The sequence below is a fragment of the Typha angustifolia genome, chromosome 6 (genome assembly GCF_048772165.1).
Source record: "Typha angustifolia cultivar Huaian chromosome 6, ASM4877216v1, whole genome shotgun sequence".
Taxonomy (NCBI): domain Eukaryota; kingdom Viridiplantae; phylum Streptophyta; class Magnoliopsida; order Poales; family Typhaceae; genus Typha; species Typha angustifolia.
The window spans coordinates 8,290,568-8,315,200 of NC_133244.1; the positions used below are offsets into that span (position 1 = coordinate 8,290,568).

Consider the following 24,633-nt stretch of genomic DNA (forward strand, 5'->3'; position numbering starts at 1 on the left):
TTTCAGCCCAAAATCGAGTGGACTTGCACAAAAGAGTAATCCGATGGTAAGCAATATTCGTTATTCAAGTATTGCAACCAAAGTTACCAAACATAAATGTAAATAAAAATCACCTTAAAACACTCAGCCATAACCAATCTGCGGAGTTGTGGAGAGTATTTCAGAGACATAAATATTAAACATTCTCATCTGGTCTCTAATAGGGATTATAAATTATATTAGATTAAGTTTATCTAACTATTCTTTGAGTTTTTCACTTAATTTTTAATGAATCTTTTAATTACAAAAAAAGAATCAGAGTATTTCAGGAATGAGCGTGGATTGCAGTCCAGACTCCGTTTGTTTATTTGAAACCGTGCACAATTATTATTTTTTATCTAGCTTTTCATTTAATTAGTAATACGCTCGCATCAAAACGCTCTCTTAAAACTCTATGCACAACGATATCTGACACCTCTTCTCAAACCTTCGCTTTTCATCATTTAAGCGTCGCATCACTTGGCTGGAGAAGGAGTTTTAACAAAAGCTTCGACATTGTGTACGAACAGAATCGTTTCGTGCTCGCCCAAATGGCTATTTATTTTTAGTCTGGTAAAAGAATTAATCGATGCCGATCCGAAGACCTCTTCGTCCTCCTCTCTCGCGAATTCGTGATTTCGAAATCCCGAACCCCTTTTAAGATTCTATCAGATCGAGTTGCCTCGCGAGGGAAGGATTCGAGAACCAGAAATAAGAAACCCACCCTAGATCTTGACAGCCATCCGTCCAGCTTTAGATCCTTATCCGATCGATATTCGCTCAATCTCGGGTCCTGATTCAGGTATTGAGCTTCTCAAGAGATCTAATGGAGGCTATTCTGCGGTGAGGTAAGAAGTTATGCTATCTGAATGGATTAGATAGGATATATTGTTTTAGATCTTGATAAGATGATGTGTACTTTGATCTGGCTATTGCAAGGTTGTAAATTCTTAATCGTGAAAACAGGAATTTCTATTCTTTTTCTTCTCATTTTTTGTACTTTTGTAGATTTTTATGTGATAGGATGGTTGATTGATTTATATGTTAAAGTTGATAATAGGGGTATGAATACATAGGTTGAGCAGCTCCGAGCGTTTCATGCCGGCATCAGGAACGTTGGATGAGCTGCTAAATGAGCAGAAAAAAAATGGCACATTCTTACTCTTCCCCATTTTTTCATTTTAGAGGGACATCATTGTTGTCGATTGATTGCGTTTCTGCCAATTGATTGTTTGGTGTCATCTAAGAGTACTTGAGAGGATCCTGGTACTAAAGCAGTCAGTTATTGAAGCTTGTCTTTACACAAAGAGGCATGCTATGCCTAGTCCCAATAAGTGGTGGTGATCCATAGAGAATCCCCTCTATTTGATCCTATGCAAATGTCAGAGGCTACCTTGGGTTCAACCTCATCTGGACCTCCCTTATTGCTGGGTTTAGTACTTCCACCAACGCCTGGTAGTTCCTTATGAATGCTCGACAAAATGCCCTATCCAAGGATTACCACCGCAAAGGCCATAACCAGCTCACCCTGCAGAGCAATTCTTGCTGTCAAAAGTCAAGCAATCTTTAGCGGCACTAAGAATGAAAGAAATCCAGATGGGTTGAGTGCCATGATATCCCGGTGCGCCCGTGATGGCTACCATTCTGAAGGTCTACAATTATTTAGGAAATTTCAGAGATGGACTTTTGACCCAGATGAATTCGTTCTTTCAAATGTACTATCCATCTCCGCCAACCTACTTGCATTGGATGAAGGAAAGCAAATCCATGCTTTTATAGTTAAAAAGAATCTACCTTTTGATGTTGCGGCGAGCAATGCACTCATTAATTTTTATGTTAAGTGTGGAAATATGGGCGATGCAGAAAGGGTATTCTTTAACATGAGTGAAAGGGATGTATACTCATGGACAGTGATGGTTTCTGGTTATGCAGGAAATGGTTGTTTAGAGAATGCCATGGATTGGTTCAACAAGATGCCATGTAGAAACTTGGTTTCTTGGAATGCAATAATCAATGGATATCAGAGAGACGGGTGTGATGAAATGGCATTGGAGTTATTCCACAAAATGAGGGTGCAAGGTGAAGTTCCTAATAAGATGACATTTCTTGCAGTTTTGAAGGCATGCACGTGCCTCCAACAACTGGAGAATGGTCAGGAACTTCATGGTTTCTTAGTTAAATCGGGGTGGTTAAAGAGCATATTCGTCCAATGCACTTTGATGGATCTTTATGGCAAATCTGGAGATCTTCTGGATGTTGAGAAAGCTTTTGGTGAGATCACAGAACACAATGTTGTTTCATGTTCAATCCTAATGGCTGCCTATGCTCAAAACGGGAAAATTTTGGAGGCTGAACAGATATTTAACGGAATGCAGGAAAGGAATGTAATGTCTTGGAATGTTATGATTTCTGGCTGTGTCCAGAAAAGAATGAAAGATAAAGCACTTGGTCTGTTTGTCCATATGATCAAGGAGGGCACAAGTCCGAACTGCTTCACTTTCACAAGTCTCCTCACTGGGTGTTCAGAAAAACAGTATACAAGAAATGGCAAGATAGTTCATGCATATGTGATGAAACAAGGCTTACAGTCTGATACTTCCATAGGAAATTCTTTGATAACCATGTATGGTGAGCAAGGAAACATTAAAGATGCTTGTTTAGTATTTGACATGATGCCTTTGCATGACGTAATTTCATGGACAGCACTGGTGGCTGCTTATGTTTCTAATGATGATATCAATGAAGCTAGTCATACATTTGATAGGATGCCAGAAAAGAACCTAATATCTTGGAACACAATGATGTTTGGCTATCTTCAGAATGATAAAAGTTTAGAAAATGGCTTCATGTTTGGAATGAATAATCTATCAGCACTGACATTCTTCTATGAGATGGAACAATCAGAGATTAAACCTGACTGCTTCTCATATAACTGTGCTCTGAGTGCTTGTGCTAGTGTTGGAGCACTAGAGCAGGCCAGCGTAATTCACTGCAGAACTGTCAAAAGAGGGTTTGAGTCTGATTTAGGAGTAGGGAATGCATTGATTTCAGTATACGGAAAATGTGGAGGTCTCAATGAAGCAGAGAGGGTCTTCAAGAGCATTAACAGCCCTGACATGATAACTTGGAATGCACTATTGACAGGATATTCACATAATGGGCAAGGAAACCAAGTCTTAAGTTTCTACAAGAAGATGCGAGAGTCTGGATTGGGGCCAAACCACGTCACATTCATAAGCTTACTATCAGCTTGCAGTCATATGGGAGAGGTCAAGAGAGGTCAGGAATTCTTTGAGGAGATGAAGGATTTTGGTATAGTTCCTACCAAGGAGCATTATGCTTGCATGGTGGATCTTCTTGGCCGAGCTGGTCATCTGCATGAAGCTGAAGCTATTATTAGATGCATGCCAATGGAACCTGATATAGTTGTCTGGGGAGCACTGCTTGGTGCCTGCAAAATTCATGGAAATCATGTTATTGGTAGAATAGCTGCTGAACACATCTTTCATCTGGAACCATATAACTCCTCTGCTCATGTTGCATTGGCTAAGACATACGCTGCAGCTGGAATATGGGAAGATGTAGCTCAAGTGAGGGCAATAGTAAGGGCGAAGAAGCTTATGAAAGATCCTGGATGGAGTTGCATTGAGATAAGGTGTCAAAAGCATCGGTTTCTCTCAGCTGATAGAGAACACCTCTTAATGAACTCAATCTATGCAACACTCTGGAACATCTATGCCAACATGTTTGAAGGCGGAGAAAGACACAGTCATTCTTTTTGAGCTCTTCTTCCATACCCTTGTGGCCTTGTTTCCATTTGGGTTTTTATTATGAAATACAAATCTAGCCATTGATGGACCTAAGGGAGGTCTATACTAGGTTGAATCTGAGGTAGTGGTGTCTCTGCACTTGTGGAGGATTTGAACGAGGGGATTCTCCATGGATTGCCACCACTTACTGGGACTAAGCATGGCATGCTTGTTTGTGTAGAGACGATCTTCAAAGTGTCTGCTTTGGTACCAGGATCCTCTCCACTTTTAGAGGGATATCAATTATCATTGTTTGCTTCGCATCCAAGCAGGGTGTAGTAACCAGTGAGTTCATTGTGGTAGCTGTTTTATGTCAATTTGTTAGCTTGTGCTATGGGGGCATACGTTATGGAGTTCATTATGGACATTCAATTTTGATGGCCTATCTTCCCTGCATTTTGACTCCATTGAATTATCAGTGTTTTTCTGTTCCGAATGAAATCTTGCCGTCTGGTGTCTGGTTTGCTTGAGGCAATGAATTCATTATGATTATATGTGCCATTGTGGGCATAAACAATCTTTTTGTGCATATCATCTGAATGATATATTCATTATATTCCATAATATTTTTCCTTCAAAAATGACATGACACTTTCTCCTTTTCTTTGATAGGCTTTTCTTCAAGAATATCCATCTGATCAATATTTTCAGATCCAGCATCTTATAGAGGGTACTTTTCTATTCTTCACTCTTCTTAGTCTAGTTATTATTTATTATATGAATATTTGGATGTAATTAATGTATTCCCTGACACAGCACAGATGGATGCTGAATCTAGCCAAGAAGAAGTTCAATGCTTAATGTGCAGAAGATCTTTCTCTCTAGATATAGAGGTAAATGATGGTTTTGAAGCAATATTCATATGCAGAGAATGTAAGATGGTGGTTCTCAATGATAATAATGAGAGAAGTGTGGGCATAAGAGATATTCGTCGGAGAAGGCAACAAGGGAGAAGGTCCAGGTTCAGGAGGTATGAGTCAACTGAGGATTCATTCTCTCAGCGGATCTCCTATCTGATCAACTTGGCAAGCCAGAGTCATGAAGCCGATGGTGATTCCTCCTTTGTTCCGAGGCATCGAATGACTTATAATGGTACTCCAAGCAGGTCCCGGAGATGGAGGGCATCTTCTGATAATGAGAGTGATGGTGCTGATCAGATGGACTCTGTGTTTGGTGAGAGTGACTCCAACGTCAGTTTTGGTGGCTATGGAGGAGACTCGGATGCTTCTTTGGACAGAAATAGTTTACTTGATAGAGACATGTTGATTCAACTTGACAATGAGAGTTATATCTACACAGATACAGATATAGATCCAATGCATGCGGGCCTTGATCAGTGGAACTCAGATGACCAAAATGAAGAAGAGGAGGAATGGGAAGAGGCTGATTTTGATGAAACTACTGGACTTATGGAGCCACACCAGCAATTCCAGACTTCTAATGCTAGTCCAAGCGCTACTGGTGAGAGAGAGCCTCAAGATGGTGCATGGCTTCATTGGAGGATGCGGGGTAGCCAAGGTGTTTATTATGCTGATATATTTGCCGACTTAGAGGAATCTGAAATAAGACCAGCTTTTCTTGGCAATCCAGATGACTACGTTGATGCAAGGCGGTTTGAGGAGCTGCTTGAGCAACTTGCTGAAAATGATGGCTCAAGAAGAGGGGCACCACCAGCAGCAGCATCTTTTGTGGCACGCTTACCTTCTGTTGTTATTTCCCGAAAGCATTATGAGAAAAATGGTAGTTTGATTTGTCCTGTCTGCAAGGATTCTTTATCCATCAATACAGAAGCAAAGCAGCTTCCTTGTTTGCACCTATACCACCCATCATGTATCCTGCCATGGTTGAGTACAAGAAATTCATGTCCAGTTTGCCGGTATGAGCTTCCTACGGATGACCCTGAATATGAGACGGCAAAGAGACACATGATGAACAGAGGTGAAACACACACGACTCAGCAGCAGTACATGACTGAGGAAATCTCATATGATGTAACTAATGTGGCAGAGGCTGAGGAAGCCCTTACTGTGAGTAACGTTGAAATTGAGGAGGGCAGACTTGAGGAAGTTAACCAGGTCGCCAGGAGATCTAATGGATGGGGTGGCAGAAATGGATGGTGGCTTCTTGCTACTGCTCCAATCGTTAGCCTTGTTGGTATTATGCTAGTGTTGTGGTTCAGAAACCCTCCTTGTGATAGGAGAAGGCACTGCAGCATCCAGGAACAAAATGGTCAGCAGCCTCGTGTATCTCAGACCACCAGAGCTCCAGAAGCTAGAAAGAGAAGATGGTGGTCTATATTTTGAGTATTTGCTTATCGACCTTTACATTTTCAAATTGCTCGTTTGTGCTTACCCACCAAGGAAATGACTAGGTTAGAATTAAATACCACATTGCTTGCAATGTTGAGTTATATCGTAGCCCAGTCGGTCTGCATTTATATTCTGAATGGAACAGTAATTACCTGAAATCGGGAAAGGCTAGTTGGCATGTGTTGTATTATTTTCCTTTTTTCTTGATTCCTTCCTCTTTATTTTTGTTGTTATAAAGGCGTGCTACGATGAACGTGACTCTAGCATTTGATGTTAGATGAATGAAGAATGGATTGGTCTTTCTGACTTCAAACAGCACTAGCACATAGTTATGTATTCTGACTTATCTGAGTGGATTGCTTGATTCGCATGAGTGGTCTGAGTTATTGTAGACTATTTGCTCTCTTTTTTTTTCATAATTATTAGCAGATGCGTTTTCTTGATACATATATAATATATATGATGTTAGTACTTGCCAGAAGAACGCTTCGACTTGCTTACATCTGTTCTCTATTTTCTTGGCAGCGACTTAAGAATGAACTCGTCGACGTCTTATGTGGCACGTAACAAACACTGCCGATTTCTCGTAAATCCGTGTCTTCGCTTAAGACGATGCCGACTTCTTTAGGGCTTCTTAGTCCGCATACTTACTCCTCTCCTCTGGGCCTCTCCGTTCTCCGCTCTCCGCTCTCCTCTTCTCCTTTTACGAAGTGAGAGGTAGAGAGATGCGCTGCTCCCAAATTTGCTATGGCTCCTCGATGCTCATATCTCGATCAATTTCTTACTGTAGTGTGAGGATTCGAACCCAAAATTCTATCTTGATCGCTGAATCCGGGAAAATGAGTCCTTCTGGGCGTCACTATCTTGATGTTTCTTCCACCTTCCCCTCTCGGGTAGTTCTCTCTCTCTCTCTCTCTCGTGCATTTTGATGCCAAAGCTAGATATCTGGGCTAAGTATTGCATTGCTGTTTTGTTGATAATGTAGTTAAAGTTCGATTGCTTAGACTCTTCTTGTTCTCTGAACCCTAGTAATGTTGTAAATTAGAAGCACCCATAATTTATTATCCCATCTTGCTTTTATCCTATCTTTGATATCCTATTCGATGGCGTCGTTTTGGTTGAAAATTCCAGAGGAGCTGACGTAAATAAATCTATCCAGATCACCAAAATACAACATTTTCTCTAACTTTTGCCCAATTTTGCTTTACTGTTACTCTGTTATGTAGCCTAATTTTTTTTTCCTTCTAAATATTTAGATATCATTACTTTCTCTATAAGTTATGTTCTATATTTTGGTAAATGGAATAGTACACTTACTTAAATATATCCACATATATAATATCCTGCTCTTTGCTCGTATCTGCAGAGGTATATCTTGTGCCTCCCTCTTGTGCAGACTCCCTTTCTACTCCTCAATGCAATAGAACGTAAATTTTTCTCCATGCACTGCAGCCGGCGATCCATAGTGATGTCGGGTTCTGTTGATGAAGGAGAGGTTATTAAGGCCCTAGATCTTTTACTATCTACAGAGAAAGAGAAGAAAGTTTCAGATAAGGAGATTTGTGGTGCTTATATTGAAAAACTCTGTGGATCAGGAAACCTGTCAGATGCCGTTCACTTGTTGAGGTACATTCATGACAGGCAGATCCATCTCAGTTTGAATATCTATAATGTCCTTTTGAAATCAGCAGGTGAAGCGAATAATTTCAGTCTTTTTTGCAAGATCTTCAAATATTTGCTGCTTTCTAGATTTCCTCCTGATTTAACTTCTTATATTAATGTTGCAAAGGCTTTCCAGAAGGTGGATGACTCGGAACTGATACTCAAGTTTATCAGGGTAATATTGGAAATAACTAATGATAGAGATCCCACAGTCATGAACAGGATCATTCTCCTTATCGCTAAGTCTGGACAAATTGATAAAAGCATGATGATATTTGAGGAACTGAAGAATAGTCATACCAAAGTGGACGTGGTCACATTTAACACAATTTTAGGAATATTGGGAAAGGCAGGTCGGGTGAATCAAATGCTGTCTGAATTTGAGGTAATGAAAGAACGCGGTCATGCACCTGATATTGTTACATACAACACGGTGATTAATAGTCTTCGGAGGCTGGGGAAGTTAGATCTTTGCAAAGCTTTTGCAACAGAAATGTTTGAAAGAGGAATTAATCTGGATTTGAGAACCTATACCGCACTAATTGATGGTTTTGGACGGGCAGGCCATATTGAAGATGCGCTCAATATGTTCGGTGAGATGAAAAAGTCTCAACAACCCTCCATATATGTTTATCGCGCTGTAATCAGTGATCTAAAAAAGGCTGGGAAATTTGAGTTAGCATTGAAGTTCTCTGAAGAGATGAACTCAAATACTTCAAAACTTCTTGGTCCTGAAGACTTCAAGACAAAATCAAAGGTAGAAAGAGCATGAAGCAAGCTTGGTGTGGAACTTGTAAAAATCATCAATTTCTAGTTGGTCATATTCTAGCTTGTCGTAACATTTGATCTGCTACATACTTTTTAGCTTCAGAGAGCAACAAGAAAAGAGCACAGTTCAGATAGTATTTCTCTGTTCTCAGAGGATATTGATGAAGATTTCTTTTTTTCGAGACACAAGATAACAGAACGAAGATGGTTCTGATGATAGTCTTCCTTGACCTGCTACCAATAAAATATTCTGGACATCTGATGAGAAATCTAGCTAATTGAGAAGTGAGAACACCTAGTTATAATGTACAGTGAGGTGAATATTTATGCACAGACAGTACTGAACTGGCTGGGAGCTGTTGTTCGATCTTACATATTAGTTGTAAAATCTGCTGTATTAGTTGTACATCTGCTTCTAGGCATGGATTAGCACTGTTTTAGTGGAGCAGCCTCAGATATAATTACCCTCAGAAAAAAATTCATGAGGCAACAGTGTAATCCGTCTTCTTGCCTACTGCATTTCTAGCTTTCCCTTCAGAAGATTGCAGCACACTATCCTAATATGGTGTGGGTGTGAAAGTTGGGTCTTGCACATCTGTTTGATATAATTGGAACTCCCAATCTAGATAGATAATGTACTTGGTGATAATTATAATATGTCGTTGCACGAGCTTGTATCCTTTATTCATATTCATTCAGTTCGGATATAAAATATTCGTGCAAAAAAGTATATGTGCATATAATTGTTTAACTCGTACCCATATTTGTATTAAGCAAGCTAACAAGTTCAAGTATCAGTTTGTTCTAAAATCATCATCCTTGTACGCTCTCAGGAAAGAGACACCTGAAGAGGCATTGCATCCGCTGTAACTATTGACTTGTAATTTGAGTCAATACTAGAGGGTAATTTAATCGCAATCCAATATGCCTAGATTAAATCCATATGAGCAAAGAGGAGATAATGAAGTCGGTTTTGATCGCACAACCTTTCCTCTCTTTCCCCTTGAACATTAACTAATTATTAGCAGATTGATAACGATAAGTTGTAGGCTTTTCGATCCAGTCATAAAAAAAAATCATCTGACACATATAAGCTAGCAATGCAACCGAAAATATAATAACAAATTCTGGCCTGCATAATTATCCTAATTATACCGGTATTCAGACACTGAGATTTAAACCTGTCGTACAACAGGAGCCCTTCTAATCCATTTGTAAATCTTGCCCTCATAATTATCAATATCCTTGTGCCAAATGCTCAATTCGGTTTTCAAGATGACAAATTAACATCAGAAATGGAGCTTTGAATTTATTTTTGGAACCCCTGCAATATGAATCAAATATTAGCACGTATAGAATCAGCTTATAACGAAGAATTACATAATTTGCTGAACAGAATTTTCAAAAAGGTGCACGCAGAACTTCTGAAAAAGTGTTCAGTGACCAAAAGAGAGGTGGTCCAAGTACGAGATAAGTCTCCAGCATATGATGATATGCAATTAAATTAGGTCCGATATTTGTGAACGTCATATATATATATATATATATATATATATATATATGCAAATCAAATTATCTGTCATATGCCCATCAGCCATGCCGTCTAAAAAAATCAAAATTTCAGTCCTCATGAAACAATGAGGATTAGATATGTACTGCTAAACAGATGCTGGGACAAGCAAATAATATGTCGCCCTCATTTGTTCGGCTTCTATACTAACTCTTGGGACAGAAAAGTTGGGCAGAGGAGTCTCTACTGAGCATATCATGATATGAGCTCCATCTGTGTCTCAGCTCACTGCACAGACCATCAATCATGTTTAATATCCCATGGTTCAAAAATCAAGAATTGACCATAGAAGCCTACTTGGTCGCAAGACTAATTGATGAGCAGTAGCACTTCAGGTATTCAGATTGAGGTCACTATTTAGACCGTATAAGGAGAACTCTCAAAGCATGAACCTTCTTATACAAATAATACCTGTAAAGAACATAGATAAATATAATTTGTCATTGGAGGACTAATGAAGTTTCATTGGGAAATTCAATGTCTAATGAATAAGCTAATTAGCCAAAGATAAAACAAAGCATTTAAATGCAGGATCTTAGCAAGTAAGTAATTACCAACATAGTGATGATGACTTTCAAAAGAGCAAGGCCAAGTAAAGAACGATCCATCCAGCCATGGAGAAAACTGCAAAAATGTGTACCCAAAATAATATAGCAGCTGATTCCTTTCCACAGCCTCTTAAATTGGCAACCGCACCTGCAAGGCGTAGATGATGTCTTATATTTCAACTCTATCGACAACTTATTGCAGGATTTAAAAAATTAGCTTGCAAGCTTATCCCTCCCATTACACCAGTGACTTGATAGCCTTTGCTGATCCAGGTAGTGCTAGAACAGGTAAAATATTTTGGTGCTCTGTTCTCTTTTCAAATTGTAAAAACTACAAAGTTTCTCTTGAAAATGTATATTTTATTTTATAACAAGGGGAATGACTTGTTTATTATACCAGAAAGAACAGAAGTAGGCATTGTATGCTGGAGCAGCAGGACAAACTTAAACATTTTGTCACCCTTAGGAAGAAATCCAAGTTTATCAGCTAAAGTGACAATGCCGAGTCCTGCAGGAGGAACCAAGACCAACCGCCCAACTATTATAGCAGCAGTTGTTCGGAATCCAAGCCTTGCACTTCCTGCACCAGGACCTGAAAAATTAAAGCAAATCCAACCATTACTATTGATGCAGTAAATACCAACCAAACCAGAAATGTATCGAACTTCCATTAGCTGACATATTATATCAAGCTATAAATGCTCTCCATTCCAGTAGTCCTACAGGACATATTGCTGTTTAATGAACAGATTTTGACACCATAAGTATCTAGACAAGAAGTTTTCAAGCAGTGATCAAAGAGAAGTAGCTCTCTAGAATACTTTTCATACTGATGATAGTATTATGATCGATTATTATGTTGTCAAGATTCTAAGAACTTGACAAAGTACATTAATGAAACGGAAGAGTGTCAAGACTGATTGATGGACATTTAAAGTTTAGTACACAAAAGCATTTAATTTAGGGCAAACCGTTTGCAAGAGCGCACCTTTATATGCAATATAATGGGCTAAAATATAAAATTTTGATGATTCTATTTTACGATTTACCATTTATTATTTAACTCAAATTTACAGTTGAATGTTCCAATCACAGTTAGTTTGGTCAAAAACATTTAACTGTTGTTGGTCTGTAAAAAGAAACAACTCAACAAGAGAATAACCGCTTGACAATATCTTCGAGCAGATAAACCTGCCCAAACTGGTATGTTGCTCAACATTCTGTATCATCAAACATGGATAGTCTTGTAGCCATCCAACAATATTTTCCTTTTAATTAAATGGGTAGCAGACTAAAAATATTCTTTTCTCTAAGTGAAACAAATCTATGGTAACAATAATGATGCCACTTATACTTACCGCCTACTTTAGAACTATACGTCATTTCTAGAATTCTTTCATGATACCAAGTTCTTCGTGTCATTTCTTCCAATGAATGCACATAATAGACAGGTAAACAATTCCCTATACCACTAGTAATACAATTTGGATCCACTCTTAACATGTATAAATATTTGCATGCTCAGAAGTATACCATTGATTTATTAATGAGACCCAGGCTCTTTGCTCAGATATTTTAGTGAAGCCAAACATATTAAAGTTTTCAACTGAACTATGAGAAATGCACGTAAAATAGTAATAATAATTTTTATAATTTTGGAATTAAAAACTTACCATCAACAAGATTACCACCCAACGCAAGCAAAATGCATGGAATCATGGCTTCCCTGGTAATATGACAATAGCATTAGAAAATAAAAAACCTGTGATTTTAAATTCAGTTGTTCATCAAATACCAATCAAGACCTGCATATCTATTATGTGACATTTCTATAGCTCCATAATATTGCAAACCATAATTGAAACGGGTCAATTACAACGATGCAAATTAAAGTTCAGAAATGACAGAGAAAAGAGTATTAGACAGTGCTTAAGAAAATGCAACATTTGTGTATGTGCTACTACATTAGATTTATCAAGTTCAAAACAGAAGAAATTTGATGAATGCAAGAAAATAGAAAGGATAAGTCAACTTGAGTATATAAAAAGTTAATGGCCTTACTAGTGGCTATTTAGTACCTGTGCTACAATAGCCACGTACATGTAAATTAGACAGGATTATAGATGCATAATTATGGATTTGTTTCAAGTGCTGTGTATTATTTTTGTATAGGTGCATCCATTAACTTGAGTATATAAAAAGTTAATGGCCTTACTAGTGGCTATTTAGTACCTGTGCTACAATAGCCACGTACATGTAAATTAGACAGGATTATAGATGCATAATTATGGATTTGTTTCAAGTGCTGTGTATTATTTTTGTATAGGTGCATCCATGCATTTCATTCAACATATTTCAAAGTTTGCAATTGACTTTAATGATATACATTTGGATATATGTACAAAGTCATCCAATTGCACTTGCTATGGACATCTGTCAAATCTGCAACTACACATACCCGAGAATAAGGCAGCTGTCTGTGAAAAAGAAGAATGGAGCGTCATCAGTAAGTATCATGTTCTTCAAGAATGGTACAATTCCGATAACAATTGCCAAAATCTGTTGCAAGCAAATTGATAAGCAATAATCAAAATAACAACAACAAAGATTAATCACAGGAAATCATAATAGCAAGTCCATAACACCGACTCCTGAAAATTCATGTGTAACAGTTACGAATCAAATAAAAAATTTCATGTTAAGAACATCCATACGAACAGATAGGTGGTTATCTTTCTAAAGACTGACAGTGCAAGGAAAGTTTAAAATATCTATCTTAAAAACAACACCCTGTTGTCTTCCCTCATTATTTCTTTCAACTTGTTTGACATAAGCAAAAAAAAAGTACTAGACAGGATTTCTTCTAGAGGTTTTTCACAGGCAAACTATTAAGGGAATAAAACAACCAAATCATTTCTGGGATATAGTATTTACTGAAGCAATTATTGGAGGTTGCAAAATCTGTTTAATTTTCAACTTCCGAAGGAGATGTTGTAGCCAGTCGATCATCTGCATCAAGAAAGAAACTTAATATTAGATCCCTCCTTTACTACCTCTCACCTAGTTTCAAGATGTTCAGAATTTGCTTCAAAGGACATATGAACTATCACAAGCATACATTGCAAAAGGCTGAATAGAAAATCACAGATATGCATCAAAATTGAAACTAGGCTTGTACAACTCCTTCATTTCTACATGTTATCTTGTGTTAATAAGTGGGACCAGGTGCTTTCAATATATCTTACTTTAACTCTCCGTGAAGATAGTGGACCAACTGTTTGGACCTCTTCCAGAGTTAGCAAGGGCACTTTCTCAGGCACATCATTATCAATGGGAGCCTTGGATGGAAGTTTCCCTTGCTCAGGCATTGCGTTGTCAAGAGGAGTCCTAGTTGGAAGTTTATCATCTTCACTGCTATCAAATGTTTCTCCTGGTGGTGGGGCAAGCATCTGAAACACATACGTGTATAAAATAATTGCACCAACCTGCCATAACACAACTTTGTTATTAAAACACTGGAACATACAATTAAATAATTACATTATACATTATGCTTCCAAAATTTCCGATTATCATAATTATTTTAAGGGTTTCAACATATTTTCACTCATTCTTATGCCTTGAGTTGCTAGCCAATTTCATATATAGTTGGAAAAGAAAAGAAAAGAAAACATGTAATGTCTACAAAGTAAGAGTACCAGGAGACCAGGACACATACCCATTGACCAAATGATATATATGCATTTCCATCTTGACTACATTTATCAGAGTCGCCAAATGGATTGGATTCGTCACGACATAATGCTGCAATAAGGACAAGAGGTATATTTCCAATGTTCCCTGCATTCAGTATTGAAAAAAAATCACATCTTTAAGAAGTGCCTAGTTTAGCAAATATTCCAAATAACCCTTGTGCATCACAATAGAATTACCAATTTTCTATGTTTATGTGAAGAAGCAGATTACAGGTGAATTATTGTCACACTTAAGGAAAAAGAGTCTGGAGGTTCATTCTATTGGGAGGTCACGAATTAAGAGGGCACACTCTCTCTATCAAATGCAAATGTCATCGTCAGCGCAGGCACCGACAAGACAATGAGGCGAATGGGATCTGCTTTCTTCTCAATGCGAGTGGCTGCACTGTTCTTATAGAGAGAGACGCTTTCATGGCAAGCAATCACTAGGTCCAAGTATAACAAAAAATGGAGCACCCAAACAAGCCGATACTAATGCTTTCTAGTTAAATAATTTTACTGAAGAACTAGCTGCTCATGGAGGCTCACAGTCAATTAACTGTACAGCTCTATGCATCTGACCATTACAAACATGAAATGACGAAATTTCAATGTCCTGATATCATTGGCTACTTGAATAGTTGAATGGAAGAGAGAATGGAAGTTTAGTTGTCCTGCTCTGTACTTAATGGAGTCTTCCCTCCCAATAATCTGAGTTCAATATTTGTAAGGAAGGTTTTTCTTTTCTTTTTCCTAAGATGCAACAAGCAACCACCTTGCTTTCGCAAGCAGCTCCGTCAACTATGCATCTAGGTGTTACAGGGAAAGCAACCCTTCAAGCTTCTGCATAGTAGGCAACTGATTGGCAGCTTGTTGTCAGTGTTGCAAAAACATCATTATGCAAAACATCAGGGACGTGGATCATTTTCTCAAGAAAAAGGTAGATGGAGGACCACTTTCAGATTTTATCAAGACAATCGTAAGATTTTATGGATATCAAAAATAAGGAGATTCATCTAAATATTAGAGGATCTATCAAATCATATAGATTGAACACCATGGATCTACCTATATATTGATTGTCTTCTATTATGTCAGGGCTTATTTTGATATTTATGTGCATGTATATGTGCACTTATCTATACTAGGAAGTTTTCGGAGATGCATCTAAAAGAGGCACAAAGCCAAAGTAATGTACAAATCAAATTTGCACGACACACTCCTAGAGAGAATGAAGGACAGACATAATCTTTTCACAGTCAAATGTTTATAGCCAAAGCATTTTCCGACTGAACGCAATCAAATAATGTACTTGAATGTAATCACTTATCTTTTTACACAAATAGCACCCTCTCGTTCACTCTTTCATTCAAATTGCGCCTTTTTGTTCAAGCTATTGTTGAAAATCAGGGCCTCCTATACTGACTGACAAGAGGAACACATACATATACATCCCAGATGATTTGATCTAAAGCATCTACACATTAACAGAATCAGCCAAGCCTTGCAAAGTTAGAAAAATAGGTCCCATGTCCCAAAGGTTATCACAAATCAGAGGTCCAAGGAAAGCAAAATATATATATTGATAAACCCCCATGCTATACTTGTTGCTTCCAAGATTTGGATGTAGAATATAGTAGAACCTATACCGTCCCACTAATTAGAACCTTCAGTAAGCCTTGCAATATATTCGAACAACTGTTTATATAAAATAAAAATTCATAAAAAAGAAACTAGCATGCTCTAATACTCTATTCAAATACTGAGCAATATGGTCTCAATTTTATAACTTGTGCCTTTTGACACACTAATACTCTATTCAAATACTGAGCAATTATCAACTTACATATTTGAAAGAATAGCATCTCATTGTGAGAAATATTCAATACAATAGTGAAATGCAAAGGTACTCCTAGTTTTTAAACTTCAATATTAAGCACTTAAGTGACCCAAATTATTAGCTTTTTTAGCACAATAAGACAGAAAAGAAGCAAGCTACTACTTTCATAGAGAGAGAATAAATGCTTAGCCTTTTCAAAAGAAAATGGCTTACCAATTCCTATATGGATAATGGTGAACTTGAAATATGGGTAAGGGGGTCGAACAATAGTTGCAACTATAAAGCCAATCAAGGAGCCAGATAATGTTGCCATAATAATATTGACTGGAATGTACCACCTAGAAAAATAGAACACTTTAGTTATATCAGAAAAAAATTCATAACTTATGGGCAGCTGCTAGACTTGCAGAGTATCATTGCTAAGAGGAAAGATATAAGTGGACCAAAAAGACAAGATATAATCAGACTACAAAGAGTACAAAAGAGGAAATGATAACTTATAAAGGGCATATTGTCATTATATGTACACTACAATATAGTTACTGAAAACAACACTCATAGCAAGAAAAATTAAGCAAGAAGAATATGAACTGTCACTTGAATAATCGTATGTCAAACAATATTTGCATGTTTCTGTAAACCTCATTCTTATAACCTCATTTGAATTAGCATCTGTGACTCTCTGAGGCATGACCAGGCCAAATTTTAGTGACTTGAAACTTAAAAGAGTATCAATATCTAACCTGGAGAATTAGTCTTAGAGATACAAAGCAATCTGTGAGTCATGACCAGGCAAAATTATAGAAAATTTTAGTGACTTGAAACTTGAAAGAGCATCAATAACTAACCTGAAGAATTAGTCTTAGAGATACAAAGCCAAATCATGCTAGTGTTTTTACTACTTTAGAGCTATGAAACACAAATACTCGTTTATCCCTCGATGATGGTACCTGATATAGCCCCATACATATCGGACACGGCTAAAGGACTATCCAAATTAAAAGGATTAATTTTCATTTTCCGTTACATTTCTTGATCATCCAATCTCTCATTCTTTTTTGTTAACAGATGATATAAAACATATATATTTAATATGCATATACAATCTTCCAATCCTTCATAATATTTTAAGCTTTGTTTATTTAATAATAAATTAAACATATAATTTGAAATTCATTTAAAGACCCAAATTAGTTGTAAATGAATAGTTGAATTAGATTTCAATGTTTCACTAACATTTTGAGTTTCATACTTTCATATCAGTTCTGATATAAAGTTTTAAGTATATACATACTAAATTTATAGCTTTCTTTCCTTTTATGTTATCATTTCTAGGATCATATCATTTTTACCATATATTATATCGGTAGACAATAGATTAAAAATATACTATTTATTTATTTAATTATTACCATATTTATGTTGTATCCATATCTTGTTTTTAATAATTTGCCGTTATGTATCTATATCGTTGTATCTCCGTATCCTGTAACCTGTATTCATATCCGTGCTTCATAGCTTTAGACTCAATTAACATGGGATATCATTATTGATAAGATGATCATAGTACCAAGCATTGCCAATTCAATGCTAACTCAAATAGAATGAGGAATTGATTGTAGAAGTCATCCTATGTGATGGACACCCATATTCAGAAATATTAATTCGATAATCTTTGAGGTTACTAGTTATGACAATATATGGAAAGATGTGTAGATGATGGTGATGAAATCATATGTCATGTCATGCATATAAATCAGCATGAAAAGGGGAGTATATTTAAGGTAAAAGCATTAAATACTATCTCAACATATGCAAAGCACATCTGCATATTTGTTGAGAATATGTATGCATTATACAATACTGATCTATTAAATTAGTGATCTTTACTCTAAAAACTTCTGTAACCAAATTATGGAAGTAGTAATTATACTTGATTTTAATAGACCAAATTTCCTCAAAAATTTGACAAAGGCAAAATAAAAAATTCTAATTGCTTAATAGTTACTTAAATAGAGAAATATGGAAGAAAAAAAAAAGAAGAGCCAAGAAGCATTCTTACCACTCTAGCAATTTCTGAAAACTAATTGCTCTTCCAAGTTGCGAAAATATCAGACAAGGGAGGAGGAGAGAAAAGACTAGCTGTGAGACGTAAATAGTAGGGGATTAGCAGCAATTATAGTAACAGAGGATGTGTAAACTGTAAAAAACCAGAACCAAGCAATAAAAATACCCCATCATTTTCAAATTTCCAATTTCTCAAGGCAACAGTGTACTAAGCATGAATTATGAAATCAGATCTTAGATCATAATTTTTCCGATTCAAAACCGCCAAAAATATTTTATTTCCTTTGCATAAACAAACTACATGAGCTCAGGTTTTCTATTTAATACCAAGTCCTTGTGAACAAAATACAGGCAACATATTGACTTGTGAGCCAACAAGCTGCCAATTTAGTATGTTTTTTTGAGGGAAAGTTTAGTATGTGAATACATTCTGTTGACAAGTGATTAATTGTTCAAATGGTATCCTGTTTTCAGAAGGAACATCAAGAATTGTACAAACTATGTTGGCTGTCATTTGGTAATAAAAAGTTCTTTACTGCCAGTAAGTTGAAAGGTGATGTAATTTAAATGTCGCTTTCTCACACACACACAAAATGATGTGGGCATCATCTTCAATTTGACCAAAATAAAGTTGCTTAAGTCTAATTTTTGTCTAATTGGTCAAATTAGACTCAACTTATCTTCACATTTAATTTGTTAAGTTGATTTTTAATTCAAATGATCAATTGAATTAGTCAATTGATAGATATGGTAAACCTATATGTGAGGGATGTCCGTATTGAGTTATTACCTAAATTACGTTAGTCAATTTAGGTAAGACCTTATCAATTAGGATCCTATGAGAAAATGAATTCCTATTAGAATCTCAATTGATAATTATGATAAGCTTATACGTGGGGGATGTCCACATTGATTTATTACCTAAATTGACTAACCAATTTAGATAAAATGATCAATTAGAGTCCTATTAGGAAATAAGTTTCTATTAGAATGAGTTAGAATCAAAGTTGTTAACCTATTTAAGGGTTATTGCATGAGAAATAAGATTCGATTTGGAACAAGATTTATTTGAAATCTCTTATTTTCTCTCCTGTGGTCTTCTTCTTCTTCTTCTTCTTTTTCTTCTTCTCTCTCTCTCTTTCTTTCCCTCCCTTTCTTCTACACTGTCTTAAAATTCTTCTCTAATCTCTTCTATTTCCTCTGTAAACCTCTCTTCTTCTTCAATCTCTACTTTTTCGTTGGTTATTACTGCTGTCCAGAAGATTCCAGTAGTGAAAGAGAATCTTTGAGTGCCCGGACGTTAAGAGAAGTTTGTTTCAAAGTAAAAGCACTACTATTTCATTTATTGGTAAACCTAAACTCTAAAGTCTTTTCTTACACCATATTTTAAGCCTTTCTATTATCACCGTACCTATTTGAGAGTTGAGGAAGCTACTGCCTTATCTGAGTGGTTTTCTCTCCTTCCAACTAATAGTGATCTTTTTAATCAATTAACTTTTTATCAGTTATTGCTTACTATATTTTACTTTAGTTACTTGTTTGGGTCGATTGTTCTCCAAAACAATGCATTAATACTAGATTTGCATAACAAAATGTGCACACATATCCAACAAACAGAATTAGATAAACTTTATGATCTGCCAAGACAACAGCAAGTAGTTAGCTCTCATAAGATATTTAATGAATGGATGCATCCAGTACCACAAGCTAACTCGTTATACCATTTAGAAGAAAGAACTTTGATTTGCCTTTGTTTTCCTTTTTAACAATCTTAAAAGACAATAACTTACCCCATTCAGAAGCTTCCGGCCATTAGCAGGAAGGATATTAACATACTTGGAGGCCATGAGAAACCCCATAAAGCACATAGTGAAGACTTTCGCGATTGGTAGAATAGCATATTTCAGTGTGGCGAAGACAGATTCCCCTCCCTGAGCCTCTAGAATTACCGATAACAGAGACCTCTCCATTATCCTTTCTTCTGGATACCAGACCGAGATCTATCTCCGTCTCTAGTACAAACTGATGCATAAAGACTCAACAATTATAACTGTTAAATAGCAAGAAACCTATTGCAATAATCGTCATATTTCTACCAGAAAGCAGAAGAAGATAGAATCCTCTCTTGAGCCCGGAAATTTAGCGAGAAATAAAATAGACGTACAAGAAAATTATCAAATTAAGTTGTCATACATCCAAACAAAAACAAGGAAAAAAATAAGTGAACGTAGGAATTCCCAACGAATTCTGAGACTGCCAAATGAAATTCTAATAACATGTAGCAGAAAAAAAAAAGTCAAATCCATCGCATCCACCGTACTCAAAGAGACACTGGAATACTCGAACGGAAATCTAAACCTCCATCCTCCACTTGAAACCATCAATACCACCATGCAATCGAACAAGCTATATCCAAGCGAAAAACCCAACCCTAGACATCAAAAACCTTCGAAAAAAAATCTTCAACGTCAGAGCCTTAACTCACCAAAACAACTAGATCTCTTCACGGAATCCCTCTCCGAGCTCGAAATCCACGAAGAGAAGCTCAAAACTGATCGCACTCCTTGCTCTCTCTCACTATTCCCAATCTCGATTCTAACCCTGGAACAAATCCGGGGAATAAGGAATGAGATTCGCGATCTCTCTCGCTTCCCTGTGAATCCTCTCAATTTCTCAACTGCCAAGCTCGTACTCGAATCGCCGAGATGTGTCTAGATATAAGACGCCGGTGTCCAGTATACAATAGCCCCTGTCTCTTTCGATAATTACTATAGCACCACTCCGTACGCTCGTTTGGCTACCAATGCTCGGTACGTGGCACGAGTGTGGGACCACCGGTCACGCCTCGCTTTTCCGTGGCAAGTTGACGTCTTTGCCCTTTCTATCTTTCCATGGCGAGGAGAAAAATAACCCCAACCACCGTACGTCAAATATAGGGGTAGATTTGTCTGGCTGCGTGCAAATGTTTCGATTAGGTTGATATCGTACGTCTCTCTTTTAAACATTCCACTCCTTCGGGGTTAAACTAGAGTTGGTTTGGCAGCACTCAGGTTATTAGATATTATATTTATTTTTCAGATAAATTTCTTCGCAAGAAAGTGTATATATGTTTGTCTTACACATTAAATAAAGAGTAATACTATGTTTACAAATACTTCACAAATATTTTTGATATGGTATTGTCTATTAATTATTTTTCTCTGTTTGGTAATCATCATTATTAATTGAGATGATAATATCACATCATGTTATTTATCACTACAGTTAAATAAATAATAAATTAAGCGCTTATTATTTTTTTCTTTTCTCTCACACATATTAAGGAGGAGCTAATAAGAGTATTTATGATATATGATCGAAATTTTTTAAATATAGTTGATTAATACATTGGTACGAATCCAAACTATACGAGACAGTTTGCACTAAATTCACGCTTCTATATATATACACATATAAATATTGGGCGCAGATAATGATACTTATTTATGATGTAGGAGATCACAAGTTTAAATTCTCATCTAAATAATTAGTTATAAGTATTAGTGGCTTAGCTTGAGGGCTCTATAAATTTAGCGATAATAATTTGAAGTTGAAATTGCATAGTTATATCTGTTAGCTAAAAAATTTAACGAGACTTAAGTGTCTTTCAAACAGTAGAGAAATTAGTTATTTGTTCGGCACATATTTAACATTTTAGCTATTGAATGATAAAAAAAATTACACCTTGAGATTGAAGGAATGTTTGTAAGATAATTAATATATGATAATATTTTCATATTTTGAGGTACTCATATGGTTATACATTGTTTACCTGTATCTCTCAATAAATATATATAGTGCAAGAATTTGAGATATTATTTGCAGAATATTCTATGATTCCAAACATATTTTTGTTTGACCAGCATAAACATTTTTTATTTTGCATAAACATATATTTTTTTTTTCATGAAAAATATTATATAAAATTAAGTTCCACCTATTATTCTAATATAAATATATGTGAGATCTGAATGTTAAATATTGAATGAGAGGTTTTATTTATGAGGTATTGAATAATAAAGTTGATGTGGGTTAGATATTAAATGCTGTGAGTTGCTTTATTGGACCATTTAAACAAACTCAAATAGAGGATCAAATTTTAAAGAAAAATGATAATAATAAGTGGGTCCCTAATTTGTTCATCTCTACATGTTTAGAAGACAATTTGATGTTTTATTCTCTTTAATTAAATAGTTTTAACTTAATATTAGATTATTTATACTGTTTAGAAAAAAAATGGTGCCGCTCTTGGTTTAGTTTTGAAAAAAAAAGAGAGATTTAAATACAATTACTGCAACTAGCTGCTGAATAATTAATATATCATGATAGAGGAAATACTAGATCATATAGTTATTTCCCCTCATACTAATACTATGAAGAACTAGAGATTAATGGAAGAATTAAGGAGTATTCCCAAATATTCTTAATTGCTCTGTTTCATTAAACTAACAGAGAAAAGGAGATGAGCCTAAGAGAAATATATAAAATATTAGCTTAATGATAGGTTGTATCCAATTACAAATGGAATGAGGTCTTGATATATACCTATTTGAAGTTGTATATAATTAAGCTGCACCATTGAAAAAAAAAGGGATTGGAACATGAATCTAATTTTTTTATAAAAGAAATTCAAATAGATTGTGCTTATATGCATCTATTTTGATTCATTATAGCTCATTGTTTTATTCATCTGTGGTTCTTTCTTAATAAGATTGGCTCGTATGTCTAATTTATATATCGAATTAAACTAACCTTTATAGCTAGCGTTAGCTTAGAAGATTCTCTATTAATAAAAAAAATTGAAATGTATATATCTACGGGTTATATAATAAACTTCTCTTTTTTCTTTTTCTCTTCACTGTTCTACAATGCTCGATATCGATAATAAAATAATATAGAATGAGAATATATTATTATTATTATATATAATTTAAAATTTAAAAATAGTATGATTAGGCTCTTATGCAAACTTTGAATGCATCTAATGTAAAAAAATGGACATATTCAATCTTATTGTTACCAAATCTCTACTGCTTTTAGCTAGTATAGTGGGTGCCCATTTATAGTTAATTTTAGGTGCCAAAGGAATCTAAACAGAGAAAGACAAATGAGTCGGATAAGATTATAAGAAGATAAAAGTTGAACAGAGATATGAGGTGTCCATTTATTGGTGAAGAAGACAAGGGGGGCTGCTAAGCTTCAAATTTTCTTTTAAAATGTTCAAATCCTATCAAGTTTTGCTGTGGGTCAAATCCACCAAATACTATGTAGGTGATGGCAATTGATGGATTGAGGAGTGGACAGGTTAATATGTGAATCCAACCAGGAAAAAGAAATATCTGTCTACTTAGTGATGGATTCACTATTGAATGATCCATAGACCATAATTGAGATGTTTGATTTGACTTTGACTATAAATATACAACCAATCAAAGTATATCCTATATGTAAGGTTACAAGTAACTTTCCAACATAGAGCACAAGTGGATATCCAACCATGGTAGTAAGAGTGATTGATGTGGTGTGAATTGCAAACAAAAAGGAATCAAAATTAGTAGTAGTGTGGGCGTGTACGACACTAAGATGAGAGTTCGAGGAAAGCCCATACGGTCACTTAGTTTGGTCTTATTGATTGATGGTTTTTTTAGGTTTTATTTGCTATGAATTGATTCTGGGACTTATAAATTAGTTCAGTAATTAAATATTTTTTTATATCTAATTAAATTTTTTTGTTTTAAAATTAAGATTAATTAATCGAGTTCGGAACTTAGTCTCAAATCCTATCGAATATATGTTGACACAAAATAATTGAAATTAAATTTAATCATAAGTCAGGATGGCCGAGTGGTCTAAGGCGCCAGACTCAAGTTCTGGTCCTCGTGAGAGGGCGTGGGTTCAAATCCCACTTCTGACAATAATTTCCTTTTGTTTTGTTCTTTTTTCTAGGGAAAGTTCCCAGACAATTGACAATTGACGATTTCTCTTTCACTTTGGACTTTGATTCACAGAAGTACAGAGAAGAAAACTTTGAATGCTCAAATTATTTTGGCAAATATAATTTTGATACATGCACAATTAAAAAATAAACTCTTATTCTGATGAATAATAATAATCCATCAAAAGCCCATGGGCTTGATAAAATGAAAAAGAAAAAGGTCTTACTTGGAAAAGAGAGAAGCCGAATTCAAATTTGGCCCGTTGCTCCCCAAAAATTCAAATAAAATCGAACCCCTCTTCATCGGACGCCAGATCCGAATTCAAACCCAAAC

General features: G+C 35.8%; 3 protein-coding genes and 1 non-coding gene across 16 annotated transcripts; 3 read left to right on the plus strand and 1 right to left on the minus strand.

The window, feature by feature from the left end:
- Nucleotides 1-493: 493 nt before the first annotated feature.
- Nucleotides 494-6,326, plus strand: LOC140761548 (pentatricopeptide repeat-containing protein At2g13600-like). Of its 11 annotated transcripts, none has more exons than XM_073098917.1 (4): nucleotides 596-866; nucleotides 1,079-1,168; nucleotides 4,440-4,497; nucleotides 4,584-6,326. In XM_073098917.1, the coding sequence occupies exons 2-4, from the start codon at nucleotides 1,151-1,153 to the stop codon at nucleotides 6,128-6,130; spliced, it is 1,623 nt and encodes a 540-aa protein (XP_072955018.1). In that variant the 5' UTR covers nucleotides 596-866; nucleotides 1,079-1,150; the 3' UTR covers nucleotides 6,131-6,326. The 11 variants fall into 11 exon arrangements, 10 of the variants coding, with proteins under 10 accessions (XP_072955015.1, XP_072955014.1, XP_072955016.1 ...); XM_073098916.1 differs by having other exon boundaries at nucleotides 1,095-1,168; XR_012104583.1 differs by lacking the exon at nucleotides 4,584-6,326 and having other exon boundaries at nucleotides 494-866; nucleotides 1,095-4,112.
- Nucleotides 6,327-6,661: 335 nt separating this feature from the next.
- On the plus strand, nucleotides 6,662-9,215 carry LOC140761550 (uncharacterized). Of its 2 annotated transcripts, none has more exons than XM_073098923.1 (2): nucleotides 6,662-7,029; nucleotides 7,503-9,215. In XM_073098923.1, the coding sequence occupies exons 1-2, from the start codon at nucleotides 6,862-6,864 to the stop codon at nucleotides 8,568-8,570; spliced, it is 1,236 nt and encodes a 411-aa protein (XP_072955024.1). In that variant the 5' UTR covers nucleotides 6,662-6,861; the 3' UTR covers nucleotides 8,571-9,215. The 2 variants fall into 2 exon arrangements, with proteins under 2 accessions (XP_072955024.1, XP_072955025.1); XM_073098924.1 differs by having other exon boundaries at nucleotides 7,589-9,215.
- Nucleotides 9,216-9,609: 394 nt separating this feature from the next.
- LOC140761618 (protein PIN-LIKES 6-like) lies at nucleotides 9,610-21,007 on the minus strand. 2 transcript variants are annotated; one of them, XM_073099037.1, is made up of 12 exons: nucleotides 20,811-21,007; nucleotides 20,116-20,347; nucleotides 18,321-18,400; nucleotides 16,472-16,596; nucleotides 14,403-14,524; nucleotides 13,930-14,169; nucleotides 13,619-13,693; nucleotides 13,143-13,243; nucleotides 12,358-12,410; nucleotides 11,082-11,276; nucleotides 10,691-10,832; nucleotides 9,610-9,890 (listed from the first exon to the last, which is right to left on the minus strand). In XM_073099037.1, exons 2-11 carry the CDS (start codon nucleotides 20,293-20,295, stop codon nucleotides 10,711-10,713), a joined length of 1,293 nt encoding a protein of 430 aa, XP_072955138.1. In that variant the 5' UTR covers nucleotides 20,296-20,347; nucleotides 20,811-21,007; the 3' UTR covers nucleotides 9,610-9,890; nucleotides 10,691-10,710. The 2 variants fall into 2 exon arrangements, with proteins under 2 accessions (XP_072955138.1, XP_072955137.1); XM_073099036.1 differs by lacking the exon at nucleotides 9,610-9,890 and adding an exon at nucleotides 10,106-10,547.
- Nucleotides 21,008-24,194: 3,187 nt separating this feature from the next.
- On the plus strand, nucleotides 24,195-24,278 carry TRNAL-CAA (transfer RNA leucine (anticodon CAA)). The gene has a single exon. It is a non-coding gene; the product is annotated as a tRNA-Leu (tRNA).
- Nucleotides 24,279-24,633: the final 355 nt, after the last annotated feature.

Excerpts from the sequence above, each read along its gene's own strand:
- LOC140761618 (XM_073099037.1), bottom strand. The coding sequence starts at position 20,295 with ATGGAGAGGTCTCTGTTATCGGTAATTCTAGAGGCTCAGGGAGGGGAA. Across the intron at positions 13,694-13,929 it reads TATCTTCACGGAGAGTTAAA|ATGATCGACTGGCTACAACA; the intron begins GTAAGATATATT and ends TTCTTGATGCAG. Across the intron at positions 10,833-11,081 it reads GCCTACTTCTGTTCTTTCTG|GTGCGGTTGCCAATTTAAGA; the intron begins GTATAATAAACA and ends TACGCCTTGCAG.
- LOC140761548 (XM_073098914.1), top strand. The coding sequence starts at position 1,488 with ATGCTCGACAAAATGCCCTATCCAAGGATTACCACCGCAAAGGCCATA.
- LOC140761550 (XM_073098923.1), top strand. The coding sequence starts at position 6,862 with ATGCGCTGCTCCCAAATTTGCTATGGCTCCTCGATGCTCATATCTCGA. Across the intron at positions 7,030-7,502 it reads CTTCCACCTTCCCCTCTCGG|AGGTATATCTTGTGCCTCCC; the intron begins GTAGTTCTCTCT and ends TCGTATCTGCAG.